Genomic DNA, 25,639 nt, shown 5'->3' with positions numbered 1-25,639 from the left:
AACACGCCCCTGGAAATGTCTCCTCTCAACACAGCTCAAAATACACATTGTAGAACACCATGCAAAATCTTAGCCACATTAACTATCAGGATTACATCACAAGCCTTGAAGAAGGAAACCCACCAGCTGGCAAAGGTTCCCAGAACTAACTGGCTACGGTATATAAGACTGGGAGTGGAGGATGGTCAAAAATTGACAGATAAATAGGGAAAAAGAAATGCACTGTACATAATGATAACTTGAGAAACTTGCTCCCCTTGGAAATTTCTAAAATCCAGCAAAATCTTCCAACATCTGAGCTCAATGACTGCAAATAAGTTTGCACTAATAAATGTAATCTTCAGTCATGCCTGCCCAGCTGTCCAAGATTATAACAGGCTAATAGTTTGCAGAAAATCCTTAACATCCTTCCTATAGGGAGGTCTTCTGGCATACAGTCTAGAATACTGGCGATACTCCCTGGATTCAGTCAAAACCATGACCCTGGTTTTGACTAGTAGTGGTATGGGACTTAGAATTCCTGAAGTCTTAAGTCCTGTTGCTAATGGCAAGAGAGCCCCTGGTAGAATACTTTTGATGAAAAGACTGCTTCTTCCCTGGTGTTTTGAGGAAAACAAATTGGTCACATATGCAGCAGTGGAGAGGATCTAAAGAGTAACATGATAGTCTTTAATCATATCTACGGCTTCCTTGACTTTATCTCCAAAGAGACTGTCTCTGCTGCATGGCACCTTAGCAAGCCCTTCTTTCATATCTTCATGAAAGCCTGAAACTCACAGCCATAATAGTTTCTCGGTGTCAATGACCACCACAGAGGCTCTAGTTGTAATCTCAGGAGTATTTTAAGTTGCTTGGATGAGATATTTCTGTATTCCTTACCTCCTTCCATACGGGCTTAAAATTAATTCATTTTGTTTTTCTTGAGGTAAAAAGCCAACAAATTCTGCAGCATCTTTCAATACAGCATACAAATATTCCATCACAGAAACTTGGAAAAAAGCTATGTGGGACTAAACATACTATTCTGGAAACTGCGCCTCCCAAAAAGGTCCAAAATCTTAGACTTGCGACCCAAGAATATAGAAGCATGGATATAACTTATCCGGCTAACTAGAACTTATCCGGTTATATTCAGTAGCTGCTGAATTTCCCTTGTAAGTTATTTGGATAAGTTATATCCGGATAACATAGATAATTGTATATCTTTGAATATTGGGCCCATTTTCAAGCAAATTCCTTTCTAAAAGCTAATAGCACTTGAGATATTGCATCAGACCAAGCAGAAACTGCATTACTTCTTGCTCAACATCCAGACTGCAAGGGTGAGAGATTGAAGGTTGAGTGGTGGGAAAAGTAATGGAGTCACTGTTGAAAGAGAGAATAGTGTAATATCTACAGTCGGGAGAATTGCTGGACCAGAGGCAGCATGGATTCACCAGGGGAAGATCCTGTCATACAAATCTGATTGACGTTTTTGACTGGGTAACCAAGGAATTGGATCAAGGAAGAGCACTCGATGCCATCTACTTGGATTTCAGCAAAGCTTTTGATACAGTCCCGCATAGGAGACTGGTGAATAAAATGAGAAGCTTAGAAGGGAGTGCCGAGGTGGTGGCCTGGATTGCAAACTGGTTGACGGACAGAAGACAATGTGTGAGGGTAAATGGAACTCTCTCTGAAGAGAGAGCGGTTTTAAGTGGTGTACCACAAGGATTGGTGTTGGGACCAGTCCTGTTCAATATCTTTGTAAGCGGCATTGCGGACGGGATAGAAGGTAAGATTTGTCTTTTTGCGGACGACACTAAGATCTGCAACAGAGTGAACACGCCGGAAGGAGTGCAGAGAATGAGACGGGATTTAAGGAAGCTGGAAGAGTGGTCGAAGATATGGCATGTGGATAAAGGTGAACCGGTAGATGTAGTATACTTGGATTTTCAGAAGGCGTTTGACAAAGTTCCTCATGAGAGGCTTCTAGGAAAAGTAAAAAGTCATGGGATAGGTGGCGATGTCCTTTCGTGGATTGCAAACTGGCTAAAAGACAGGAAACAGAGAGTAGGATTAAATGGACAATTTTCTCAGTGGAAGGGAGTGGACAGTGGAGTGCCTCAGGGATCTGTATTGGGACCCTTACTTTTCAATATATTTATAAATGATCTGGAAAGAAATACGACGAGTGAGATAATCAAATTTGCAGATGACACAAAATTGTTCAGAGTAGTTAAATCACAAGCAGATTGTGATAAATTGCAGGAAGACCTTGTGAGACTGGAAAATTGGGCATCCAAATGGCAGATGAAATTTAATGTGGATAAGTGCAAGGTGATGCATATAGGGAAAAATAACCCATGCTATAATTACACAATGTTGGGTTCCATATTAGGTGCTACAACCCAAGAAAGAGATCTAGGCGTCATAGTGGATAACACATTGAAATCGTGGGTTCAGTGTGCTGCGGCAGTCAAAAAAGCAAACAGAATGTTGGGAATTATTAGAAAAGGAATGGTGAATAAAACGGAAAATGTCATAATGCCTCTGTATCGCTCCATGGTGAGACCGCACCTTGAATACTGTGTACAATTCTGGTCACCCACCTCAAAAAAGATATAATTGCGATGGAGAAGGTACAGAGAAGGGCTACCAAAATGATAAGGGGAACGGAACAGCTCCCCTATGAGGAAAGACTAAAGAGGTTAGGACTTTTCAGCTTGGAGAAGAGATGGCTGAGGGGGGATAAGATAGAGATGTTTAAAATCATGAGAGGTCTAGAACGGGTAGATGTGAATTGGTTATTTACTCTTTCGGATATAGAAAGACTAGGGGGCACTCCATGAAGATAGCATGGGGCACATTTAAAACTAATCAGAGAAAGTTCTTTTTTACTCAACGCACAATTAAACTCTGGAATTTGTTGCCAGAGAATGTGGTTAGTTCAGTTAGTATAGATGTGTTTAAAAAAGGATTGGATAAGTTCTTGGAGGAGAAGTCCATTACCTGCTATTAAGTTCACTTAGAGAATAGCCACTGCCATTAGCAATGGTAACATGGAATAGACTTAGTTTTTGGGTACTTGCCAGGTTCTTATGGCCTGGATTGGCCACTGTTGGAAACAGGATGCTGGGCTTGATGGACCCTTGGTCTGACCCAGTATGGCATTTTCTTATGTTCTTAAGTGCAGAGTCATGCATATGGGGAGTGGAAATCCAAATGAATTGTATTCGATGGGGGGGGGGGGGGGGGGGAGAAAGGCTGATGTGCACGGAGCAGGAGAGAGACCTTGGGGTGATAGTGTCTAATGATCTGAAGTCGGCGAAACAATGTGACAAGGCGATAGCTAAAGCCAGAAGAATGCTGGGCTGCATAGAGAGAGGAATATAGAATAAGAAAAGGGAAGTGATTATCCCCTTGTACAGGTCCTTGGTGAAGCCTCATCTGGAGTACTGTGTTCAGTTCTGGAGACCGTATCTCCAAAGAGACAGAGACAAGATGGAGGCGGTCCAGAGAAGGGCGACCAAAAAGGTGGATGGTCTTCATCAAATAACTTATGAGGAGAGATTGAAGAATCTAAATATGTACACCCTGGAGGAATGGAGGAGCAGAGGTGATATGATACAGACTTTCAGATACTTGAAAGTTTTTAATGATCCAAAGACAACGACAAACCTTTTCAGTCAGAAAAAAATCAGCAGAACCAGGGTTCACGATTTGAAGCTCCAGGGAGGAAGACTCAGAACCAATGTCAGGAAGTATTTCTTCACGGAGAGGGTGGTGGATGCCTGGAATGCCCCTCCGGAGGAAGTGGTGAAGACCAGAACTGTGAAGGACTTCAAAGGGGCGTGGGATAAACACTGTGGATCCATAAAGTCTAGAGGACGTGAATGAAGAGAGGGTGGCTCACGGGAATGATGGCTACTACCTGGAGATAATAGCCTTATTCAATAAACATACACACGGTTAATGCGACTCCAACATTGCTCTAAGACTCCAACATTGCTCTAAGTTTCAACGGCAAGAGGAAATGTGGAAAAAAGGATTTGCATTCACAAAAAAGCGGGGAGTAGCTTGCTTGTTACGGTGGTTACTACCCCAAACCAAATAAGCCTGATACTTCACTTTCAATGCATATCCAACATAGCTCTCTGCTTCAATGGCAGGGGAGAAAGACTGATACTTCACGCATATCCAGCACAGCTCTCTGCTTCAACGGCAGGGGAGAAAGTCTGATACTTCACTTTCAATGCGTATCCAGCATAATTCTCTGCTTCAACGGCAGGGGGAATGAAGAAAAGTGGATCTATATACAGACAACAACCAACAAGGACTGAATTACATAGTCTGGGTAAACAAATAAGCATGGGTGTAGCTTGCTTACTGCGGCGGTTACTACCCCTAACTAATTAAGCTAGATATTTCACTTAGATGCAGTTCCAACACTGCTCTCTACATTAATGGTGGGGGTGGAAGGGAAATAGAACCAAAAGGTTACTAAGAGCCAAGAGTAAAATAAGTATGAGAAAAAAAAAAAGTGCGAAACTTGCTGGGCAGACTGGATGGGCCGTTTGGTCTTCTTCTGCCGTCATTTCTATGTTTCTATGAGTTGAGTTAATGTAATGTATTTTGGCTCTGTGGTATCACAGTTGGGGAAAAATACCCTATATGATTGGTTCCTGATGAGAGCTATGAGGTATTGGGAGGATATGCGTACAGAAGTTCTTTTGGCCACTGTAGGACGAAAGCATCAATGCCAGTCTGCTTTATGATCTCCTTCAGGAACAGAATGCTGCTATCCTTCTGTTCTAAGCCATTGTCTTGGAAGCTTCCCATCAAAAGATGCTGCTGTTTGCTATGCTCTAACCCTACCACTTGTGAGGGTCTAACTGGCAACAGCATGTCTGCCAGAACATTTTACTTTCCTGCCAGATAAATGGCTCTTGGGTTTGCCCACATGAGACAGCCAAGGTCCATAATCTAATGTCTTCCTGACAAAGGAGGATAGACCTGTTCGTCCATACTTGTTCAAGAAGAACACAGTTACCTGATTATCTAGCTAGAACAGGACAAATAGATTGGTCACCTGATTTCTGAAAACATGTAGAGTGAAGCATATTGATCCTAGCTTCAAGAGGTTGAGTGTGAAGTCTCTTCTCCTGGAAGGCTAGAAATACTAGGTATGGAACCCATTTAGGTAAACTCTCAATCCATATTGGTCATATAGAACATAGCCTTTCCTTGGCTTCAGGAAATTTAACTGATGAAACTTTTCCTGACTAGACCAAAAGGTCCTGGGTGTGGAACCCATCAGCATGAACTTCCCAGTCCAGGTTGGACCATCTGTGGTTAGGAGAGTTTGAATTGGAGGAATTTGACAAGAGAGTCCTTTGGACAGAAAGGGCTGAATCAGACACCAGGACAGAGAGCCCTTGTGCTATTGGGTGATGTAGAGACTCTCTCAAAAAACAACACAGAAGCCGATCCAATATGGCAGAAATGCAAGGAAAGCAGAAGTAGATCGGTGTAAAAAACTAATTCCTGACTCGGGCCGAGTTTCGCCCATCAACAAGGGCTGCTTCAGGGGCTATTATAATCCAAGCTGTATATAAAACGAATGACCAGTCAAACCGCAGGTATGATCAATGGCTCACGGAACAATTCTCTTTCACTGTGGTTCAGCAGCAAAGCACAAAGTTAAAGCACCGGTCGGCATATTTGCAGACCGGAAGTATACAGTATTACTATTATGATTCCTTATAAATACTGTGATTATTGTATTATTCCTACCTCATGTTGATGATGTCATCATTGGTGGTCATACATGTCATACAGCTGAGGCCTGCATAGTAGCCTGATAGTCTTAAAGATAAGCTTCATTGCTGGCTCATCCCACTTAAGAAGGGGGAAATGAAGGGAGATATCCCATGTTTTACCACTGAAAGCACCAAATAGGAATCATAATAGCCAAAGAAGTATGCAGATAAATACTGACAGACCCCAAAAACACTGTCACAGCTGAAAAAGAAGAAACTTTGGCCAGATGAGAACTGTAAACTAGAACTGAAGGATGCTAATAAGATCTGCCTGTTTATAAGTGCCTGTGTAAATAAGTCCAAGACAGAGGGACAATGCAACAACTTAAGTTCATAATCAGGAATCATGGTCCGGCTAAGGTAGTCTAGAGGTCTGAAGGATCCCCACCCTTGGAAGAAGGGGGGGGGGGCAGTCTGAGATGGAGAAAATGTCAGACTTGCATAACAGCTGGCCATCCAGCCTTGGTGTAAGACGTAGCAGGCCCCCCCCCCCCCCCCCGAAGAAATAGGGAGGGAGAAAAGACCTGCAATGCAGCAAGGAACCCCCCCAAAGAAATGAGGAGGGGGGAAAAGACCTGAAATGCGGCAAAGTCCCTCTACCAACCACATGATTATGCATGAGTTATGCATATTTATCAGCTGGAAAGTATAAGACAGAGAGGCAAATAAGGAGAAGGCAGCGAAACCAGAGGAGCGACCCTGAAAGAGACAGCAGACCCAAAGCAGCCCAGCAACCCCTGCTATCAAGGAGGGAGAAGACTAAAGAGTGGCCAGGAGACCTGAGAGGCACTACCCAGGGTCTGATGGTGGTAAGGTGCCTGAGGCGACAGGGAATCAAGAGCAGCCTGACAGCTCTGCCAGTACGGGACCCAGAAGCAAGTCCCCAGGCTGCCGGTAGCTCTGCCAGTACCCGACCAGAAGCAAGTCTCCTCCCCTGCCCACATTCTCCAGCCCAGCAGGAGTCTGCTTCAGAGGTGAACAGAGCAGGTTAAGATTAAGGTTAAGGTTAATGGCATGTTTGAAACCACCCATGGTACAGAACTTTCTTAGGGTAAATTGGTGCTTAGTGGCCAGGATGTTAGACAGGAATTGTTATCTTCTAAATGCTAAGTACTGCCAAATCTGATAATTAAAAGTCTATTTATGAGGAAATCATGTTGGGTTTTTTCTCCTAAAATTAGGATCATGAAGTAAAGTGGGAAGTAAACTGGAATTGTCCTGAAGCAGACAGGTCCCTGGCACCCCTAAACTTGCTTACAGATGTCTCTCCATTTTTTGGACTTTTTTGTGTTGTATCCTAGCAACTCATAGGAAAAATATTAAGATTCCCAAAATCTAAAGGATTGGTTATCCAGAGTTTGAAACCTTTTGAATATGGAATGAGTTACTGAAAAAAAAGGGGAGAAATCATAAATTCCAGTTCATATATAATCCTTTCCTGAAGTTATCTTTTTGGATATAAAGAAGCAAAATAAGGTAAAGGAAAATTGGTTCTTACCTGCAAATTTTCATACCTGGAATGCCACAAATGAGTCCAGACAGGTGGGTTTTGCATTTCTATCAGCATATGGAGGCACAGAATAAAAGCTTTTCAGGCACTGCTACATAACAGAGTGCCAGCTGCAATTTCTTACTATTGACCTGTACCAAAGCCAATATCCTTACTCTCAACAAACACAATATCACTCCCCATCTAGGGTGAGCAGGGAAAATAAGTTGAAGTCCCTCTAATCGGAGCCCTCACCTCAAAAGAGGGTAATGAAAAACTAAAAACTTTCAACCATAAATGTCTTACGTATCTACAAATCTCTTTTAAGTTCTGAATTATCAGCAACCAGAAGCAAGGAAGGTGGGTCATTAAAAAATGGGCCGGCCTTCTGGACTGATCTGGAGTATTCCAGGAATGAAAATTAGCAGATAAGTACCGATTTTCCTTTCCTGTTCGTACCCCAGATCAGTCCAGACAAGTGGGATGTACCCAAGCTCCTCTACACTGGGCAGGAACCCGAAAGACCTGCGTGCAATACACTTTCCCCAAACATAACCTCTTCTGGACCCTGAACATCCAATCTATAATTTTTGGTGAAAGTATGCAACGAAGACCAAGTTACTGCCTGACAAATCTCCTGCGGTGATGTCAACTGACACTCTGCCCAAGAGGCCACCTGTGCCCTGGTAGAATGTGCATGCAACACCTCTGGAAGTTCGACCCTTACAGAGATAGGCTGAAAAAATAGCTTTATTTAACCACCAAGCAATTGTGGCCTTGGAAGCCTTGCTTCCCCTTCTTTGCTCCAGTGAACAAGACAACCAGATGATCTGAACGTTGAAAACTGTTAGTGACCTTAAGGTAACTCAAGAGAATTCAACAAACATCCCACAAATACAGCTCCTTAGCATGTGGAGTATCCAACATAAAGTGTGGAAAACCCGACAGCTCCACCATCTGATTAAGATGAAAAGCGGAAACCACCTTTGGTAAAAAAAAGAAGTCACCGTATGTAATGATACCCAGTCATCCGAAATTCGCAAAAAAGGATCCCTACACAACAAGGCTTGAAGCTCCAAAATTCACTTGGCCAAACAAATTGCTACCAAGAAAACGGTTTTCATGGTGAGATCTTTTAACAATGCTTTTCTCAACGGCTAAAAGGGAGATCCACACAGAACTCGAAGCACTAAATTAAGGTTCCACGATGGGCACATTCTCTGGACCGGGAGGCGCAAATGTTTTGCTCCCTTCAGAAAATGTACGACATCCAGATGGGAGGCCAACGGTCTCCTCTGCAGCTTACCTCAAAGACATCCTAAAGCTGCCACTTGCATGCAGAACAAATTATATGCCAATCCCTTTGTCAAACCCCTTTGCAAAAAGTCCAAGACCTGAGAAACATTAATTCGCAAAGGCTCTAAACCTTCCTCCATACATCACAATTCAAAAACTTTCCACACTTGAATGTAAGCAAAAGAAGTGGTTGGCCTCCAAGCCTGAAGCAAAGTAGCAATGACTGATTCAGAATACCCTTTCAAATGCGAATGCTTCCTCTTAAAAGCCAAGCTGCGAGACAAAAGTGATCCGCCCAATTCGAAAAGTTGGGCTCCTGTTGCAGCAACCCTCACAGATGAGGCAATTGTAAGGTACTGTCTATCGAGAGATGAATCAAATCAGCTGTACTCACTCTGGCGCCACAAAAATCATGCTTCCCGGGTGACATTCTATGCGACGCAAGACGCATCCTATGAGAGGCCACTGGGGAAACACATACAGCAAAATGCCTTGTTGGCAAAGGTTGAACCAGTATGTCGATTCCTTTTGAACTGACCTCTCTTCTGCGGTTGAAGAACCTCTCTGCCTTAGCATTGCTCCGCGATGCCATGAGATCCAGCTGGGGACTGCCCCACCTGGCTTGAATAATGGCAAAGGCCTCCACTGACAACTCCCACTCCCCCAGATCCAGCTGTTGTCTGCTGAGATAATCCACCTGCATATTGTCCACTCCAACCAGGCCTGCTAGATGCTTCTCCACCCAGACAAAAAGTTCTTGGGCTTGAGCCACCAAATGACTCTTGGTTCCGCCCTGACAATATGCCACTGTCGTTGCACTGTCCGACTTTGAATCTACGGAAAGAAGGCTACCAATGATCTGCGAACTGCCCTTGTTTCCAAATGACTGGTCGACCAGGCGCTTCCCTTATCAACCACTGACCTTGGGCCGCCCATCCTTGACACACAGCACCCCAACCTTTGAGGCTGGCATCTGTAATCACTGCCATCCAATCTCAGATTTCTAGTTTCTCCCTTCTCTCCAAATTGGGAAGAGACAGCCACCACTGGCGACTGGACCATGGAATCCTCTTGAAGTGGCAAAGGGAGCTGAAACTCCTCAGACAGCGAGTTCCAACAGGACAAAACGCCCTCTGTAGAGGCCATATGTGAGCAAACACCTATGGAACTAACTCTAGTTTAGAAGCCACAGAACCCAGAACCTGCAAATAATCCCAGACCCTGGGCACCGAAAGCCAGAGCAGCAACTGCACATGCGACTGCACCTTGATCACCCCTTCTCTGAGGTAAAAAAAACCTTGCATATCCAAGTGTCGAACCACAACCTCAGATATTCTAATGACTGGGTCGGGACTCCAGGTGGCTCTTCACCAGATTCACCACCCAGTCCAGAAACTGCAACAACTTCAAAATCTGTTGAATCGAGTGCTGACAATCCAACTCTGACTTCACTTGGATGAGCCAGTCATCCCGGTACGGGTGAACCAAAATCCCTTCCTTCCTGAGCGCTGCTGCACCACAACTATCACCTTTGTGAAAGTCCAAGGCACCATCACCAAGCTGACGCCTTCCAAAGAAGAGTGGACCAGCCTGGCCTCATTGGGAAGCTTTACTCCTTCCGGGCCCCTGGCTGAAACGATCCCGAGAAGGACTGTCTTCCCGAGTCTTGCTTCTGCCCTGAAGCTGAAGAACCTCTGTTGGAGCGAAATCTCCTCAAATCTTGAAAAAGAGATTGTGACAGGAAAGTCTTCTGGCCAGTTCTCTTATCTTTGGGCAATTTATTCCCTTTGACTGCCTTCAAATGTTTCATCAACTGTTCGAGATCTTCCCTGAACAATAGCTTCCCTTTGAAGGAGAGATTACAGTTGTGACTTTGACCACATATCCGCAGACCAATTATGCAACCAGATGAGTCTCCAAGCTGCCACCAAGGAAAACATATTCATAGCTGACATTCTGACCATGTTGTACAGTGCATCTGCCACACAGGTCACCCTGTTTCCAATCAAGCCTGCTTGGAATTGGTTGTAGCACCAGGCTCCTTCTCCTGTGCCTTCTGCACCCAATGCAAACAGGCGTGCTGCATCAGGCTACCAAAAACAGCCACTCAAAGGCTCAAAGCCGAGTCCTCAAACATCCTTTTTAACTAAATCTCCAACTTAAGGTCTTGGACATCCTTCAACGCGGCCGATCCTGCCATGGGGATGGTCGTCTTGGTCACCACAGATACCTCTGCATCCACTTTTGGGAGCCTCAAAAGCTTCAAGGTCTTCTCCCGGAAAGGTACAACTTAGCCATGGCCCTGGCTACTTAAGGCCTACCTCAGGAACATCCCACTCCTGGACCATCAACTTCTTTACCTTCTTTGGCAGACCTCACTGCTCATCTAGAACTGGGTCCACTCCATTGTCTGAATCCTCCTGTACTACCTTGAGTCCCAGCTTATCAAGCATTTGGGGAATGAGAGGACACAGTTCCTCTTTATAGAATAATCTGACTACCCTTGGGTCGTCCCCCTCAATTACCAGAACCTCCTCCGCGTCTGACAACCTCTTATCGGCAATTGCCACTCCATCCATAGTTACGTCCACAGGATCCTCTCCCAGATCATCCCCAGGAACCTTTTCTGGATCATTCCGTAGATAGTCTGTACAATCCAACTCCTCAGAGGTGTCCTCACACTGACCAAATGAATGTCCAAGCCCCGGTAGGCGCATAAGCCCTCTTGACCTTGCCTGAGACAATGCTCTAGATTTCTTTGCTGAACTGTGGGTGTCTGAGAGGAGAAACGCTTACTCTGTGCTACATTTCACCAGATAGATTTTGTGAAGCAGAAGAATAAAATCTGTGGAAAATTCATCATCCATATCAAGCCAAGCGTCATGTGGTTCCCCTGCCCCTTCCCAGTCCTCCCAAGTGTCTTGACACATTGGTAACAACTGCGGAGGGAATCTCTAGGCTCACTTGCCTCTGCTTGCTTCCTCCCACGTGCAACTAACATGGCTGCCGGCTCCTCAACCCCCCCTCTGAGGCCTCTGGCAAGGGCTCTTTCGATAGTCAAGGTGCCTGCTGCCGGGGGCTCCCACTCCCCTGGATACACAACCAGCGCACAAGGAAGCTGCACTGAGATACTGTCTCATTCCATAGGTCCTGCAAACTTTCCCTCGCTCAGCAGGAAGCACCATTACTGCTGCACAAGCTGTAGCCAATCAAACAATGCTGCGCTCACAGCTCCTCTGCCGCCAACACCCAAAACACACCTCCTCGATTTCAGAACGACTTCCCCAGTGCTCATGCTGAGTAGTGGACTCCCTCTCTCACTCCCGATTCCAGCACAGATGCACAGAAGCAGCTTTACCAAAAGCCCTGCTCTGCCCCTCGCTTCTTTACTTCTTTTTCTTTTTTTAAACAGAGCCCTTGCCACAAAAGAGAGAAAACTTCCCTACTTCTGGCTGCTGCAGCTACTGACTGGGGGGAGGAGAGGCCTCAGAGAGCGCGAGGGAACCAGAACCTCTGGCAGCCCCCTCTGGATGCTGAGGGATGAGCCAATATAGGGATATCCAACCCCCTGCTCATCTTGCTTAACCTGAGATGACCCACAAAGGAACCTAACATCCCAGGGATCCCTCCATGAAGTCCTTCCTCTTCTTCTATTCCTTTCCTTCATTTAAAATTGTTTTTTTTATGGAATTCCAAACTGCAGGTTTGCACCTCTGTCTGCTGGATACAGAGAAATATTGACTGAGGAACTGCAGGTGGTACTCTCTATTATGTAGCAGTGCCCTGAAAGGTTTTTATTCTTTGCCTCCATCTGCTGGTAGGGATGCAAAACCCACTTATTTGGACTGCTCTGGGGTATGAACAGGAACAGTAAGATTAATAAGTTCAGAAGATGAAAAATAGCACTTCAAGTTACCCTTTGAAAGGCTACTCATTTATTATTGCTGTAAAATCAATTCCTTTTTGGAAACTGAATATCGATAATTTGATGTATGTCGCCTGACATATACATGCTTTACCTTAATAAGAAATGAACTAAAAATAAAGTGTATACTCTGTTTAAGAAGAACGTCAAAACATTATCTCCAACTTGTATATACAACACTGCAGTCTCCAGCACATTACCTTTAAGATGTATGCTGCTCTGAAGAAAGTTAAACCATTGATTTCCTTCTGTGTTAGGTGGTGACATAAGGTAATCATCTTCATCTTTTAAATACTAGAATGGATGAATCATCCATTAAACAAAGTTAACATTTATTAATCGAACCACAAGTCATGTTGTGCAGTTAGTGTAACTTTCACATTCAAGTTTCTTGTTCAAAATATTGATTGGTGGTTTTAGTGTTTATACATCCGTATTTTAATCTATGTCGCCTGGTTCTATTATTTGTATATATCTTTAACAGTCTTTCATGAATGACAGTTTTGGAATATTTATATTGTGAACTCCTTTAGCCCCCTTATTACACTAGTGAACAGGATAATTCTTGTATCTCTGCATATTTCCTTAAGAAGCTTTCTTGTTCTGCTTCTATTCTGTAGTGCAATATTTACTCCTGGGGGAATTCTGTGCAAAAAAATTTAAAATTTTGCAAAATTCTGCATACTTTATATTGGTCAAAATAACACAATATACATGAGTCTTTAAGTAAAAGATCTCAGCAGGTCTCTATTCAATCTCACTCCTCTTCTTGGGATCATTTACTTTCTGGTGTTCCGCAAAGATCAGCTCTTTCAGCAATTCTGTTTAATATCTACCTAACACTTCTATGTCAAATCTGTTCTAATCTTGGCATTCACTTCAGACTTTATACTGATGACATACAATTCTTCCTTCCTCTCAAAGAAACTTGGGCACAAACTGAATTTTTTCTTAGATCCTGTTTATTAACCATTCAACAATGGTTAAACCGTAATAAGCTAGCACTTAATATCTCAAAAACTGATATTCTCTCTCGTTTTCCAAACCCAAATATTCCTAACAGCTTTTTAATTAATAATCAAACAATTCAATTTTCTCAGAAAGTTCACAATCTTGGAGTCTTCATTGACCCAGCTCTATCAATGCACGATCCACGATCCAAGTTAAGGTCCGGATACATAAGAACATAAGTCCTCTTTCACAAACTTAGACTTTACTGCTATTTAAAACCTCTTAACCATAACTGATTTCCGTTCTGTTTTGCAGTCAATCCTCAATACAAGTATTGATTACTGCAATTCACTCTTAATTGACCTACCCGCCCATACCATTCATCCATTACAAATTATTCAGAACTCAGCTGCTAAGCTAATAACAGGAATACCAATTCATGAACACGGTACACCCATTCTAGAATCCTTTCATTGGCTCCCCATATCATTTTGAATACAATATAAGCTAGCAACAAACATTCTGTCACTCATAATATTCACTCATCCTGGATTACATCTATCCTTAAAATTAATGCTCCTGTTAGAACATTAATATCTTCCTCTCAGCTACCCCTCAATGTTCCCTCTCCCAGAGATATCCGCTTAGAAAAAACCCAAGAGCACACTTTTTTCATCTGCAGGTCCTCTTTTATGGAACTCCCTTTTGTTTGAAAAATCCTTTTTGAAGAAAGCCTTGAAAACATATTCATTTAAGAAAGCCTTCTTGAGTCAGACAGGTAAGATTATAAACTCCACAGTTACCAGGCCTTTGATTTTAAGTTTGCTTATATTTTTATTTAGATTTATATTCCACTTTTCACAGCACTTCAAAGTGGATTACATTCAGGTACTGTAGGTATTTCCCTATTCCCAGAGGGTTTACAATCTAAGTTTGTACCTGAGGCAATGGAGGGTAAAGTGACTTGCTCAAGGTCACAAGGAGCAACAGTGGGACTTGAACCCTGGTCTCCTGGTTCGTAGCCCACTGCTCTAACCACTAGGCTACTGCTCCTCCACTAGATTTTATTTTAGTTGATTTTATTTTAAAGATATAATGATTTTGTATTTATGTTTTTGTTGATGTATTTTTATTATGATTTAATGTGCTGAACTGTTCTGTATTTTATGTATCAACAATTATGTATGTATTTATTGTACCCCGCCCTGAACGAGGAAGGGCGGCTAACAAATGTTTTAAAATAAATTAAAGCTAGAAAGTTATTACTTAAAGATGCAGAATTTTCCCTAGAAGTTCAACGTAAGAGTGTCCCTTCCACTCTCTCTCCCTACTCCTTTGGCCACTTTGCTCTCTCATACCCCAACTCCTCCACCTGCCAGTATCTCTCCCCTCCCCCTCTAGCCTCAACCCCTTCCACTCTATCTCCACTCCCAGAGTTTGACCCCACTCTCAGTACTGCCCTTCACAAAGGCTCCTTCTGTCCCTTTCTCCCTTTCTCACACACACACAGGCTCCCTCTCTCTAGTACACCTACACCCCCCCCATTCTCTCTCTCACACACACACACACACACATCCTCATACAGGCTCCCACTCTCGCACACACACATCCCCTCATACAGGGTCCCTCTCTCTTGCACACACTCTCTTGTGTTTGTCCTTATCCCTCTCTTTCTCTCGTACACATATATCCCCTCAAACAGGTCCCCCTCTCTTGCACACACACACACACACACACCTCTCCTCATATAGGGTCCCTCTCTCTCTCTCTCACACACACAACCCCTCATACAGGGTCCCTTCTCTCTCTTGCATACACACCCACACAGGCTCCCTTTCTCTCTCACGCATACACCCTCACACAGGCTCCCTCTCTCACAAACAAGAACTCTCACATATAAATGATCCCATTTTCACACACACCAGCTCCCAATCTCTCACACATATACACACTCCTTCATCCTCACATAGGCTCCCTCTTACTGACACCCATGCTCACATACCCTCACCCATGCTCTCTCATCTCCCCCCGAGGCTTGCAATCTTACATACACACACCTCTACACACACACTCTCTCACCGGGGTCTTTATCTTTGCTGCAAGCAGGACGAGCTCTGCTCGTGGCATGATGGGGCCTTCACCTTTACTGTAAGCGGGATGAACTTCGTTCGCTGCACGACAGGGCCGTTACCTTCGCCGCAAGCGGGACGAGTTCCATTCGTGGCATGACGGGACTGTCACCTTTGCCACGAGTGGGACGAGTTTGGCTCGCAGCACACCAGGGTTTTCATCTTTGCTGCGAGCGGGACAAGCTCTGCTCGTGGCATGCCAGGGCCTTCTTCATCGCCAAATTCTGTGCAGAAAATGGCAATTCTGCACAGGGGAGGAATTCTGCACAAATTCTGCGCTCTGCAGTAGCGCAGAATTCCCCCAGGACTAAATATTCTAGTGGCTACATTGGTCCTGAGAACAAACTGGATCCTTTGTAGCTTGTGATATCTTTTAAATGTACAAACTCCCCAGTTCAGCATTTTGAAACATTCCTTAAAACAGGAACACACTCTCACAATTTATGTATTTCTTTTCTAGTGTCTAAATTATCTTTATGTTTCTAAATTCTTTCTTCAGTGTCCTCAAATAAACAAACTACAGATATTAAGTGACAATAAGGTAGAGTAGAAATTCAGAGGGCCCTAGAAGACTTGAAGATAGACACAAGAGAAGGTCAAAAGGAAAACAATGTAAAGTCAGGCTGAAGATTATGAGAATAAATTAAAAAGACTTACCTGTCCAACTCTTTCTACATTAAAATATTTCCCTTTCTGACTGTAGAGGTCTGGTGCCTGGAATAAACATCATATGTAGCCACAATTAAGGATTCATTAAAGTAAATGAACCAATATTAAAATGCGTAAAACATCTTAAATTTTATATTTGACATTTTTTTCTTTTTATGTCCTCAGTCGAGTTTACCATGCCCCCCACAGGTTTGCCTGGGTAGCTTATCAGTCACATGCCTGAAGTGCAACTCTTCCAAAGTGTACTATCAATGCCACTGGCTAAACGGAAGGAGTTGCTATTGTAGCAGTACCTGTCCCTCCCCATACCTAAGCTCGCACTTCTGTAGCATGCCAGGCCCAACTAGTCCTTTTGTAGAACACTGTGACCTGAGCCACAGCTAGCCCTCCAATTTTTTTTCATATTCTAGTTATTTAATCCTAAAATACTGCACAACACTTTGGCTCTTAAGTTATACAGAAATCACTAAAAACAGAGAAATTACTACTTACCTATTAATTTCCTTTTCTTTAATAAGGACAGGTGGATCCAAAACCAGTGGGTTATGCACCTCTACCAGCAGATGGAGACAGAGCAAAGCTGACATCATGGTATATATACCCCTGCACTGATATCAGCCCTCCAGTATTCTCTGCAAAAGCCAACTGTGAACAAACTAACACAACTTGATTATTAACAGATAACCATTCTAGCAATTAGCAAACAGGAAAACACTGATCTCGGACAAAGAGCATAACAACACTAGACTAGGGTAACACTTACTAGTAACCTCTGGAATACGCAGCCATGCAGGAGGACAACAGCACAAGCATCCAGCAGCCAAGGGCAGGAAGGTGGTTCCACCTGTCCTTATTAAAGAAAAGGAAATTATCAGGCAAGTAGTAATTTCTCCCTTTTTAGCATAAGAACAGGTGGATCCGAAACCAGTGGCATGTAGCAAAGCTACTCCCGAACAGGGAGAAAGGCTGCCCGCAGTCCGATCAACACTGCATGCGCAAAGGTTGTGTCCTCCTGGACCTGCACATCCTGGAAAAAGTGTGTAAGGAGGACCACGTCACAGCTCCACAAATGTCGATGGAAGACAGCAATCTAACCTCTGCCCATGACACTGCCTGAGCCTAGTGGAATGAGTCCTAACCTGACTAGGCAACTGCTGCTCAGCATCCACATACGCGGCCAGTGACTACCTCCTCAATCCAGCAGGCTATCATAGCCCGCAACGCTGGCTCGCCCTGTTTATTCCCACCATGGAAAACAAATAGGCGATCCATCTTCCTGTTAGGTTTAGAAACCTCCAAATACCTCAAGATATGCCTCTTGATATCCAAGGACTGTAACAGGTGATATTCCTCCGCATCGCTTTCCCTGTCCAGAGACGGCAGGGAAATTAACTGATTTAAGTGAAAATCCGAGACCACTTTTGGCAAAAAAGAAGGAACACTACGCAGCTGTATTGCCTTGGATTCACCCGTAAAAACCACTTCCGGCAAGACAAAGCCTACAATTCGGAACTTTACACGCAGAACAAATTGCCTCAAGAAACACTGTTTTCAAGGTCAGTAACCTCAAGGAAAGGTTATGCATCGATTGAAAAATAGGGCCCACCAAAAAATCCAAAATTAGATTAAGACTCCACAAAGGCACCGGTAACCACAAGGGAGGATGATGATGCTTCACTCCTTTTAAGAATGGGCCACGTCCGGATGAGCCGACAAAGGTCCATCATTCACCTGACCTAGGAAACAGGCAAAAGTCACCACCTATATCATTAATGAATTAACGGCCAACCCTTTATTCACACCATCCTGCAAAAAATTCCAAAATGATTGGAATCTTAACTGAATCAGCAGGAATCCCTCTATATTCGCACCAAGCGTCAAACATTCGCCAAACCCGCACATAGGCTATGAAAGTGGAGAACTTTCTCGCTCGGAACAAGGTAGCAATAACCATAGTAGAATATCTACATGTCAGCAACTGAGCCCTCTCAAGGGCCATACTGTAAGACAAAATTGAGTCGGATCTTTGTGAAGAACAGGTCTCTGATGTAGCAGATCCATGTGAGATGGAAACCGGAGGGGAGAGTCAACCAAGAAGCTTCACAAGTCTGCATACCACAGTCTTCTGGGCCAATCGAGAGCCACCAGAAGTACCATCCCTGTGTGAATCTCGATCTCCGAATCATTCCGCCCAACATGGACCATGGGAGAAAGGCATATAGTAGCTTGCCCTCTGGCCACTCTTGCACAAGGACATCGATGCCCAAGGAATTTTGATCTCTCCTGCGACTGAAGCGAGGAACCTTCACATTGCAAAAAGTCACTAGCAGATCCAGAAATGGAAGGCCCCAGTGATCCCTTACGAGCTGGAATGCCTCGTTTGACAATTCCCATTCTCCTAGATCCAGACTCTGTCTGCTGAGAAAGCCATCTCTTACATTGTCTTTTCCTGCAACGTGCAAGGCTGAGATCTCCTGAAGATGAACTTCCGCCCATTCCATAAGTTGGGCTATTTCTTGCGACACTTGCTAGCTCTTGGATCCTCCCTACCAACTGATGTAAGCCACTGTCGTCGCATTGTCCAACATTATCTTTACCACTTGACCCTGCAATTGGTCACCAAATTGCAAGCATGCCAACCGGATGGCATGGGCTTCCAGCTGATTGATGCTCCAGAGAGACTTCTGTACTCAAGCGCCCTTGCGCTGTCAGCTCATGACAAAGAGCTCCCCAACCTTGGAGGATCACATCTGTCTGTACTAGCCAGTCTGGTGATCTTAGGGAATCCCCTTTTCTTAGATGATCTGCTTGTAACCACCACTGCAGGTGTATGCAGATCTCCATCATAGGTGAAGCCGAATTGAATAGTCCTGAGACTGTGGACTCCAACAAGTCAGCAGAGTGTGCTGAAGAGGATGCATATACGTCCTCGCCCATGGCACCACATGCAGGGTTGCAACCATCAATCCGAGTACTTGTAGATAAGGCCACACTGTCAGATGTATTGTGTTTGTCAATAGACGCACCTGCGCCATCAGCTTCTGAATAAGGCCCTTCAGTAAGAACACCCTGCCTGCTTCGTGTCGAACCCAACACTAAGATACTCTAGTGATTGTGATGGCTGAAGATTGCTCTTGGCCAGGTTCACTACCCAATCTAGCTCCTGCAACAAGGAGATCACCTTGCATAAGACCCGAAGGTTCTCTTCCAGCCTCTTGGCTCGAATCAGCCAGTCTAAGTACGGATGCACCAGAATCCTATCCTTTCTCAACTCTGCCGCCACCATGACCATAGCCTTGGAAAACGTTCTGGGCGTGGTGGCCCAGAACAAAAGGCAGTGTGCGAAACTGATGACAACGCCCCAAAACCAAGAAACGCAGAAATCTTTGATGCTCTAGCTGTATGGGAATATGCAGGTACGCCTCCAACAAGTCCAGAAACATCAGAATCTCCTTCGTCTGTATTACTATTATCACTGAGCACAAGGTTTCCATGCAAAAATGAGTCACCCATAAATGACTGTTGACCCCCTTGAGATCTAGGATGGGGCAAAAAGAGTCCTTCTTGAACACAACGAAATAAATGGAATATCGTATTTTCTTGAGACGTGGGCACTAGAACCAGCAAGCTGAGGAGTCTTGACAACTTACACTCTACTGCCTGTCTCTTCTGTGGAAAGTTGCAGGGAGACACCATGAAAACGTCCCAAGGAACACAAACTCCAGTGTATAGCCATCTCTTATCACCTCCAAAACCCACTAGTCTAACGTGACCTCAATCAACCTCCAATAAAAAAAGCGGGAGGCAATTCCTTATTTCCTGTTCCCAGGGGAGGGTCAGCACATCTTCATTGGAAGACTCGGGGACTCCACTACCCGAGCCTGCTCCCTTGTCTGGACTGCCTGGGACAAAAGGACTGAGACCTATCCAAAGATCGAGCCCTCTGAAAGGCTGCTCCTCTGTTGGGTTGAAAAGATTTGAATCCCTTAGTACGACCTCACGTGCTGAAAGAGCGTGATGTGTGTTTCTTATCCTCTGAAAACCGAGGAACCTGGGATTCACCTCACTTATTTGCCATTTTCTCCAGCTCGTTCCCAAACAAGAGCAAGCCTTTAAAGGGAAATTTCGTAATGTTAGACTTCAAGATTGTATCAGCCACCCCTCTGGCCCAAGTGAGGACAAAATCGCAGCCTGCATCTGCCAAAAAAGCAGCTGCTGGTTCCATCATTGCCCTGGAATTCACACCAGATTCATTGACCTCCTGAGAGAGAATTTTATTTATTTTTTATTTAGATTTATATTCCGCTTTTCGCACTTTTTTTTTCAGCGCTTCAAAGTGGATTACATTCAGGTACTGTAGGTATTTCCCTATCCCCACAGGGCTTACAATCTAAGTTTGTACCTAAGGCAATGGAGAGTAAAGTGACTTGCCGAAGGTCACAAGGAGCAACAGCAGGACTCGAATCCTAGTCTCCTGGTTCATAGCCCACTGCTCTAACCACTAGCCTACTCCTCCACACGATAAGTAAACAAGAGTGAGCCACCAGGAAACAAGAGGCTATCTGCAAATTCATTGCCATTGCTTCAAATGCCTACTTAAGGATGGCCTCAATTCTCCTATCCTATGCATCCTTCAAGACCGCTAGCCCCTTCTACGGGGCTAGTTGTCCATTTGTTAATGGCACACCAAAGCACATTCACTTTTGGAAAGCACAATTGCTTTCTGGCAGCTGGATCCAGAGGGTACAGAGTCCTTTCAAGGCTCGTCCCCCTTTAAAATTAGCTTCCGGGGCACTCCATTCAATATCAATCAATTCTTGATGGCCGCCATAATAGGGAAGAAACATGAGGCTTTACGCAAAGAAATACATGGATTCAGGCTTGGTACTCCTAGTATCTTCAATGTCTGGGAAATCAGAGCCGGTAACTCATCTCTATGAAAGAACTGCAACATAGTTCTATGGGGCTCCAATCCCAGAGGAATTTCCCCATCCTCCAGGGAGTAAGGATTGGCTTCAACATCCTTGCCATCTGGGTCCCTATCGGGGAGACCGCAGCAGATCTAAGCATATTCAGATGCTTACCCGTACCACTAGGCATAAGGGAATCCTCCGCCTCTAATCCTGACCTGTTAAGATTGGCTGGGGCCGAGGACTGCGCCTGTAGAAAAGACTGCAGTCCTTGAAAACATGCTACCCAAGAAAAGGCAGAGGGATCCATGCCAAAACCAGGGGGCATCTGTCCTGTGCCCAATGAACTACCTTCCCCTACTGATGAACCAATTAGGGGAGCGCCAGAATCAGGCGACACCTCTGGCAGTTCTTTTTCTATTCCCGCATCAGGCTGGGAAGAACCGGGCTTAATAAAATCAGGTGAAGGGAATTCTCTCTGAACCTCCAAACAGCGCTGATACAAGTTAGACGGAATGCCAGGCTGGGATGCCCAAATGCGACAAGCAGAACAAAAAGTAAGGCATTTAGGTTTCTTTCCTATAGGCGCCATCAGTCTGTCAGTATGCTCTATCAGACATCTAATAAGAATGCGCCAGCTGCGTCCGTGCTGCAAAAACTAGGCACCCAAAATTTAGGCGCTCAACACTATGCCTCAATAAGCACACAAAACTGAGCTCCCACCAGGCCCCTAGAGAGCACTTGTAAATAAGTGCGTGCATGTGAACACCCAGGTAGGCACCCTTATGCGTCCAACTAGGCGTACAAACTGGGTGCACAACTGGACGCACAGCCGAGCACACAAGCATGAACTGACATTAAGTGAAGAGGGCAGCCTTTTGCACGCGAAAAATGCTGCAGTGGCCTACCATGCGGCGAACAAAACAAGCCTGAGATTGGGGCCTGGCCAAAAGGCTGCTCAACCGGCCAGATTGTCCACTTCCCCTAAGCTCCCCTGGAGGTGGGAACGAATATGGAGACTGGAGGGGAGAGGAATACCTACAAAACTCCCCTTCTTCTCTCTCTTTTTTAATTACGTTTTATCTGAACTCAGCCCATCCCGGCTGATTACAAGGTCGGTCTCTGGCTGCAGGGGGGAGAGGGCAAGGACCTTCACCACCATGCTCAGCTTCCTGCACTTGCTTGCCTTTTTGTTTTTGTTTTTAATATTTATTTATTTACAGCTAAGTCCAGGCTGGCTGAAAAAAACAGCTACCGGACTAAGGCACTCATCTGAGGGAGGAATCCAAAGATATTACCCTCAGGAATTCTCAACTGAGGGACAGACCATAAGGTATCACCACAGGAGAGCGGAGTGAATAAGTCTCCTTCTTCTTTTCTCCTTTGATAATTTTTAAGCAATCCCCAGTAGGTAGATGAATGTCCACCATCTGCTGGAGACAGAAAATTCTCGTCAGTGAAGGGGTATACATATACTGTGATGTCAGCTTTGCTCCATTTCCATCTGCTGGTAGAGATGCATAATCCGCTGGTTTTGGAGCCACCTGTCCATATGTCAAAAAGTTTATTTTTCATTTTACAAGAAAACAGCTTTCAGCATAACACAGCTCTCAATCTTAGGTGTCTTACCTCATTGAAATGTTCAGTAAGAAAATCTGCAACAAATGTGATGTCTTTCTGAGTCATCTACACAGAAGGAAAACAAAGCATAGCTGTGAAAATACAGATATACAGCAAACTTAGCTTAACCTTCTACAACTGAAATGCAAAATCTTCAAATATTTAAGACAAATTACCTGTTGAAATAATCTATTACTGTGCAGGAGTTGCTGTGCAGTCAGCACAGAATTAACTAGTAAAAAAGTCACTGTAACCAAGCATGAGTGCAGATTTTTCTATTTGTTTTTTAAAGATCAGGGGCAAAGTACAAAAGCTGTCTAATAGGACAACAGAGTTGCTTGAAGAAAGATGCACATACACCCAGCATGTTCTTTTTTCTTTCAATCATTTAAACTTAGAAGATAGCCATAGAACAAGACTACTTAGTCCACCCAGTCTATCCTGCTCCTGCCAATTATGCTGCTAAAGGTTTTACTTCATCTGTGATCTTCTGTTCCTTCGGCACGGAGGCCTTTCTGTGCATGCATGCTTGAATTCTGTCACTGTCAGTGAGCTCCCCAACCAAGGAGACTCGCATTCATCTTCAGTACCAGTTAGTCTGGAGGGATTAAGGAAACTCCCTTCCTCAGATGTTCTGCCTGCAGCCACCACCACAGTTGGGAGGAAATCTCCTTCGGTAGGAGAAGCTAAAGCGAATATTCTTGAGACTGCAGGTTCCACCAAGACAGCAGGTGGCTCTCTTCTGGCGACTTGGCTCAGAGTAGCCAGTCGTCCAAATACGGGAGTACTAAGATTCCAGCCCTTCATAATTCTGCCGCAACTACCACCAGTACTTTAGAGAAAATTCTGGGAGCAGTGGCCAAATCAAAGGGCAGTTCCCGAAACTGAAAATGGCGTCCCAGCACTGCAAACAGGAGAAAGTACCGATGTTTCAGTCAGATGGGAGGGTTAAGGTATGCTTCTGGCTGATCAGAGGAGGTCAGAAACTCCCCCGACTGCACAGCTAGTATCACTGAGTGCATTGTTTCCATGAAGAAATGGTTCACCTGCAGATGACGGCTGACACCTTTGAGCTCCAGGATGAGATGAAAGGAGCCCTCCTTCTTTGGCACAATAAAATAAATGGGCTATTGCCCCATATTTTCTTGAGACGTAGACACTGGGACCATAGTCTTCAGACTGAGGAGCCTTGAGAATGTACTCTCCACTGCCTGCTTCTTCTGCAGCGAGTGGCAGGGCAATTTCATGAATATGCCCCTAGGAACACTACGAAACTCCATCGCATATCCATTTCACATCACTTCCAGGACCCACAGATCCGATTTGATTTCGCTCCACCTCTTATACAAGAGAAAGAGGTGACCCCCTATCTCCTGATCCTGGGGGTGATTCAACAAACCTTCACTGGGAGGCTCGGGAGGTTCCACTACCCGAGCCTGCGCCCCTTCTGGGTTGTCTGGGATGAAAGGGCTGAGACATACCGAAAGGCAGAGTCCTCCGAAATGTCACTTCTCTATAGGGTTGAAAATGCCTGGATCCTCTAGCACAGGGGTCGGGAACCCATGGCTCGCGAGCCAGATATGGCTCTTTTGAGGGCTGCATCTGGCTCGCAGACAAGTGTCGCCATACTTCGCGGTTCCCCGCTGACCCAGCTGCTCCCCGGTCCTCCGCCGCCCGGGCTTAAAATGCTGTCAGCCCGGGCGGAACGCGGCAGGACAGCTGGAGTCAGCGGCACCGGCGTGCTCTCTTCTCCTCCCCCCCCCCCCGCGGCCCGGAAGAGGAAGTGGAGAGCATCGGGTGCCTGCGCGGGAAGAAGAGACCACCGCGCAGGCACCCGATGCTCTCCACTTCCTCTTCCGGGCCGCGGGGGGGAGGAGAAGAGAGCACGCCGACTGGAGTCATCCGGGTGCCTGCGCGGGAGTCATCGGGTGTCAGCCGGGTGCCAGCGCTGGAGTCATTGCAGGCACCCGATGCTCTCCACTTCCTCTTCCGGGCCGCGGGAAGAAGAGAGCACGCTGGTGCTCTCTTCTTCCCGCGGCCCGGAAGAGGAAGTGGAGAGCATCGGGTGCCTGCGCGGGAAGACCCGCGCAGGCACGCTAGTGTCCGACGGGAAGAAGACTGCAGCGCGGCTCGGAGGAAAATGAAAATCTTCAACCGCGGCCGATGGGACTCCGCCTTCGCCTCTGCGAGGGCTGAAAATGAAGGAGGTTAGCGTTGGGAGGTGGCTGCTGCTGCCGCGAGTTCCCGGGGGAAGGGGGAGAGAGAGAGTGAATGAGCGAGCAAGCATGTGTGTTTGAGATCCTGTGTGTGTGAGTGAGAGATTGCATGTATGTGAATGATTGAGAGCCTGTATATGTGAAAGAGAGTATGTCTGTGATTGAGATCCTGCCTGTGAGAGAGAGAGCATGAATGTAAGTTTACCATTGGGAACCTGTATGTGTAAGTTTGTAATTGAAAACCTGTTTGTTTGAAAGAGTATGTGTGTATGATTGAGATCCTTTGTGTGTGAGAGAGATCATGTGTATGTATGATTAAGAGCCTGTGTGTATAAGTAAGAGAGAGATCATGTGTGTCTGTGTCTGATTGACAGCTGGTTTAGGTGATGGAGCATGTGAGTATGTGATTGAGAGCCTGTGTTTAAATGAGAGAGAGAGACCATGTGTGTCTGTGTGTGATTGAGAGCTGATTTAGGTGAGGGAGCATGTGAGTATGTGATTGAGAGCCTGTGTGTAAATGAGAGAAAGAGAGGATATGTTTGTAAGCATGTGAATGAGAGTCTGTGTGTGAGAGAAAAAGACAGCATGTATTTATGTGATTGAAAGCCTCTGTGTGTGTAAGCGTGAAAAGAT

At 45.1% G+C, this 25,639-nt stretch overlaps 1 protein-coding gene across 5 annotated transcripts in view; it reads right to left on the bottom strand.

Moving 5' to 3' along the window:
- Positions 1–25,639, bottom strand: part of ANAPC4 (anaphase promoting complex subunit 4) — a 221,010-nt gene that overhangs the window by 37,273 nt on the left and 158,098 nt on the right. For all 5 annotated transcript variants that reach the window (XM_029589903.1, XM_029589893.1, XM_029589913.1 and 2 more), the window contains exons 19-21: positions 22,800–22,856; positions 16,249–16,305; positions 12,712–12,805 (exon numbers count right to left, since the gene is read on the bottom strand). In XM_029589903.1, the coding sequence (XP_029445763.1) occupies positions 12,712–12,805; positions 16,249–16,305; positions 22,800–22,856 (208 nt within the window). The remainder of the gene's footprint in view (positions 1–12,711; positions 12,806–16,248; positions 16,306–22,799; positions 22,857–25,639) is intronic.

The sequence above is a fragment of the Rhinatrema bivittatum genome, chromosome 1, assembly GCF_901001135.1.
Source record: "Rhinatrema bivittatum chromosome 1, aRhiBiv1.1, whole genome shotgun sequence".
Lineage (NCBI taxonomy): Eukaryota > Metazoa > Chordata > Amphibia > Gymnophiona > Rhinatrematidae > Rhinatrema > Rhinatrema bivittatum.
This window is presented reverse-complemented; position numbering and strand designations above follow the sequence as displayed.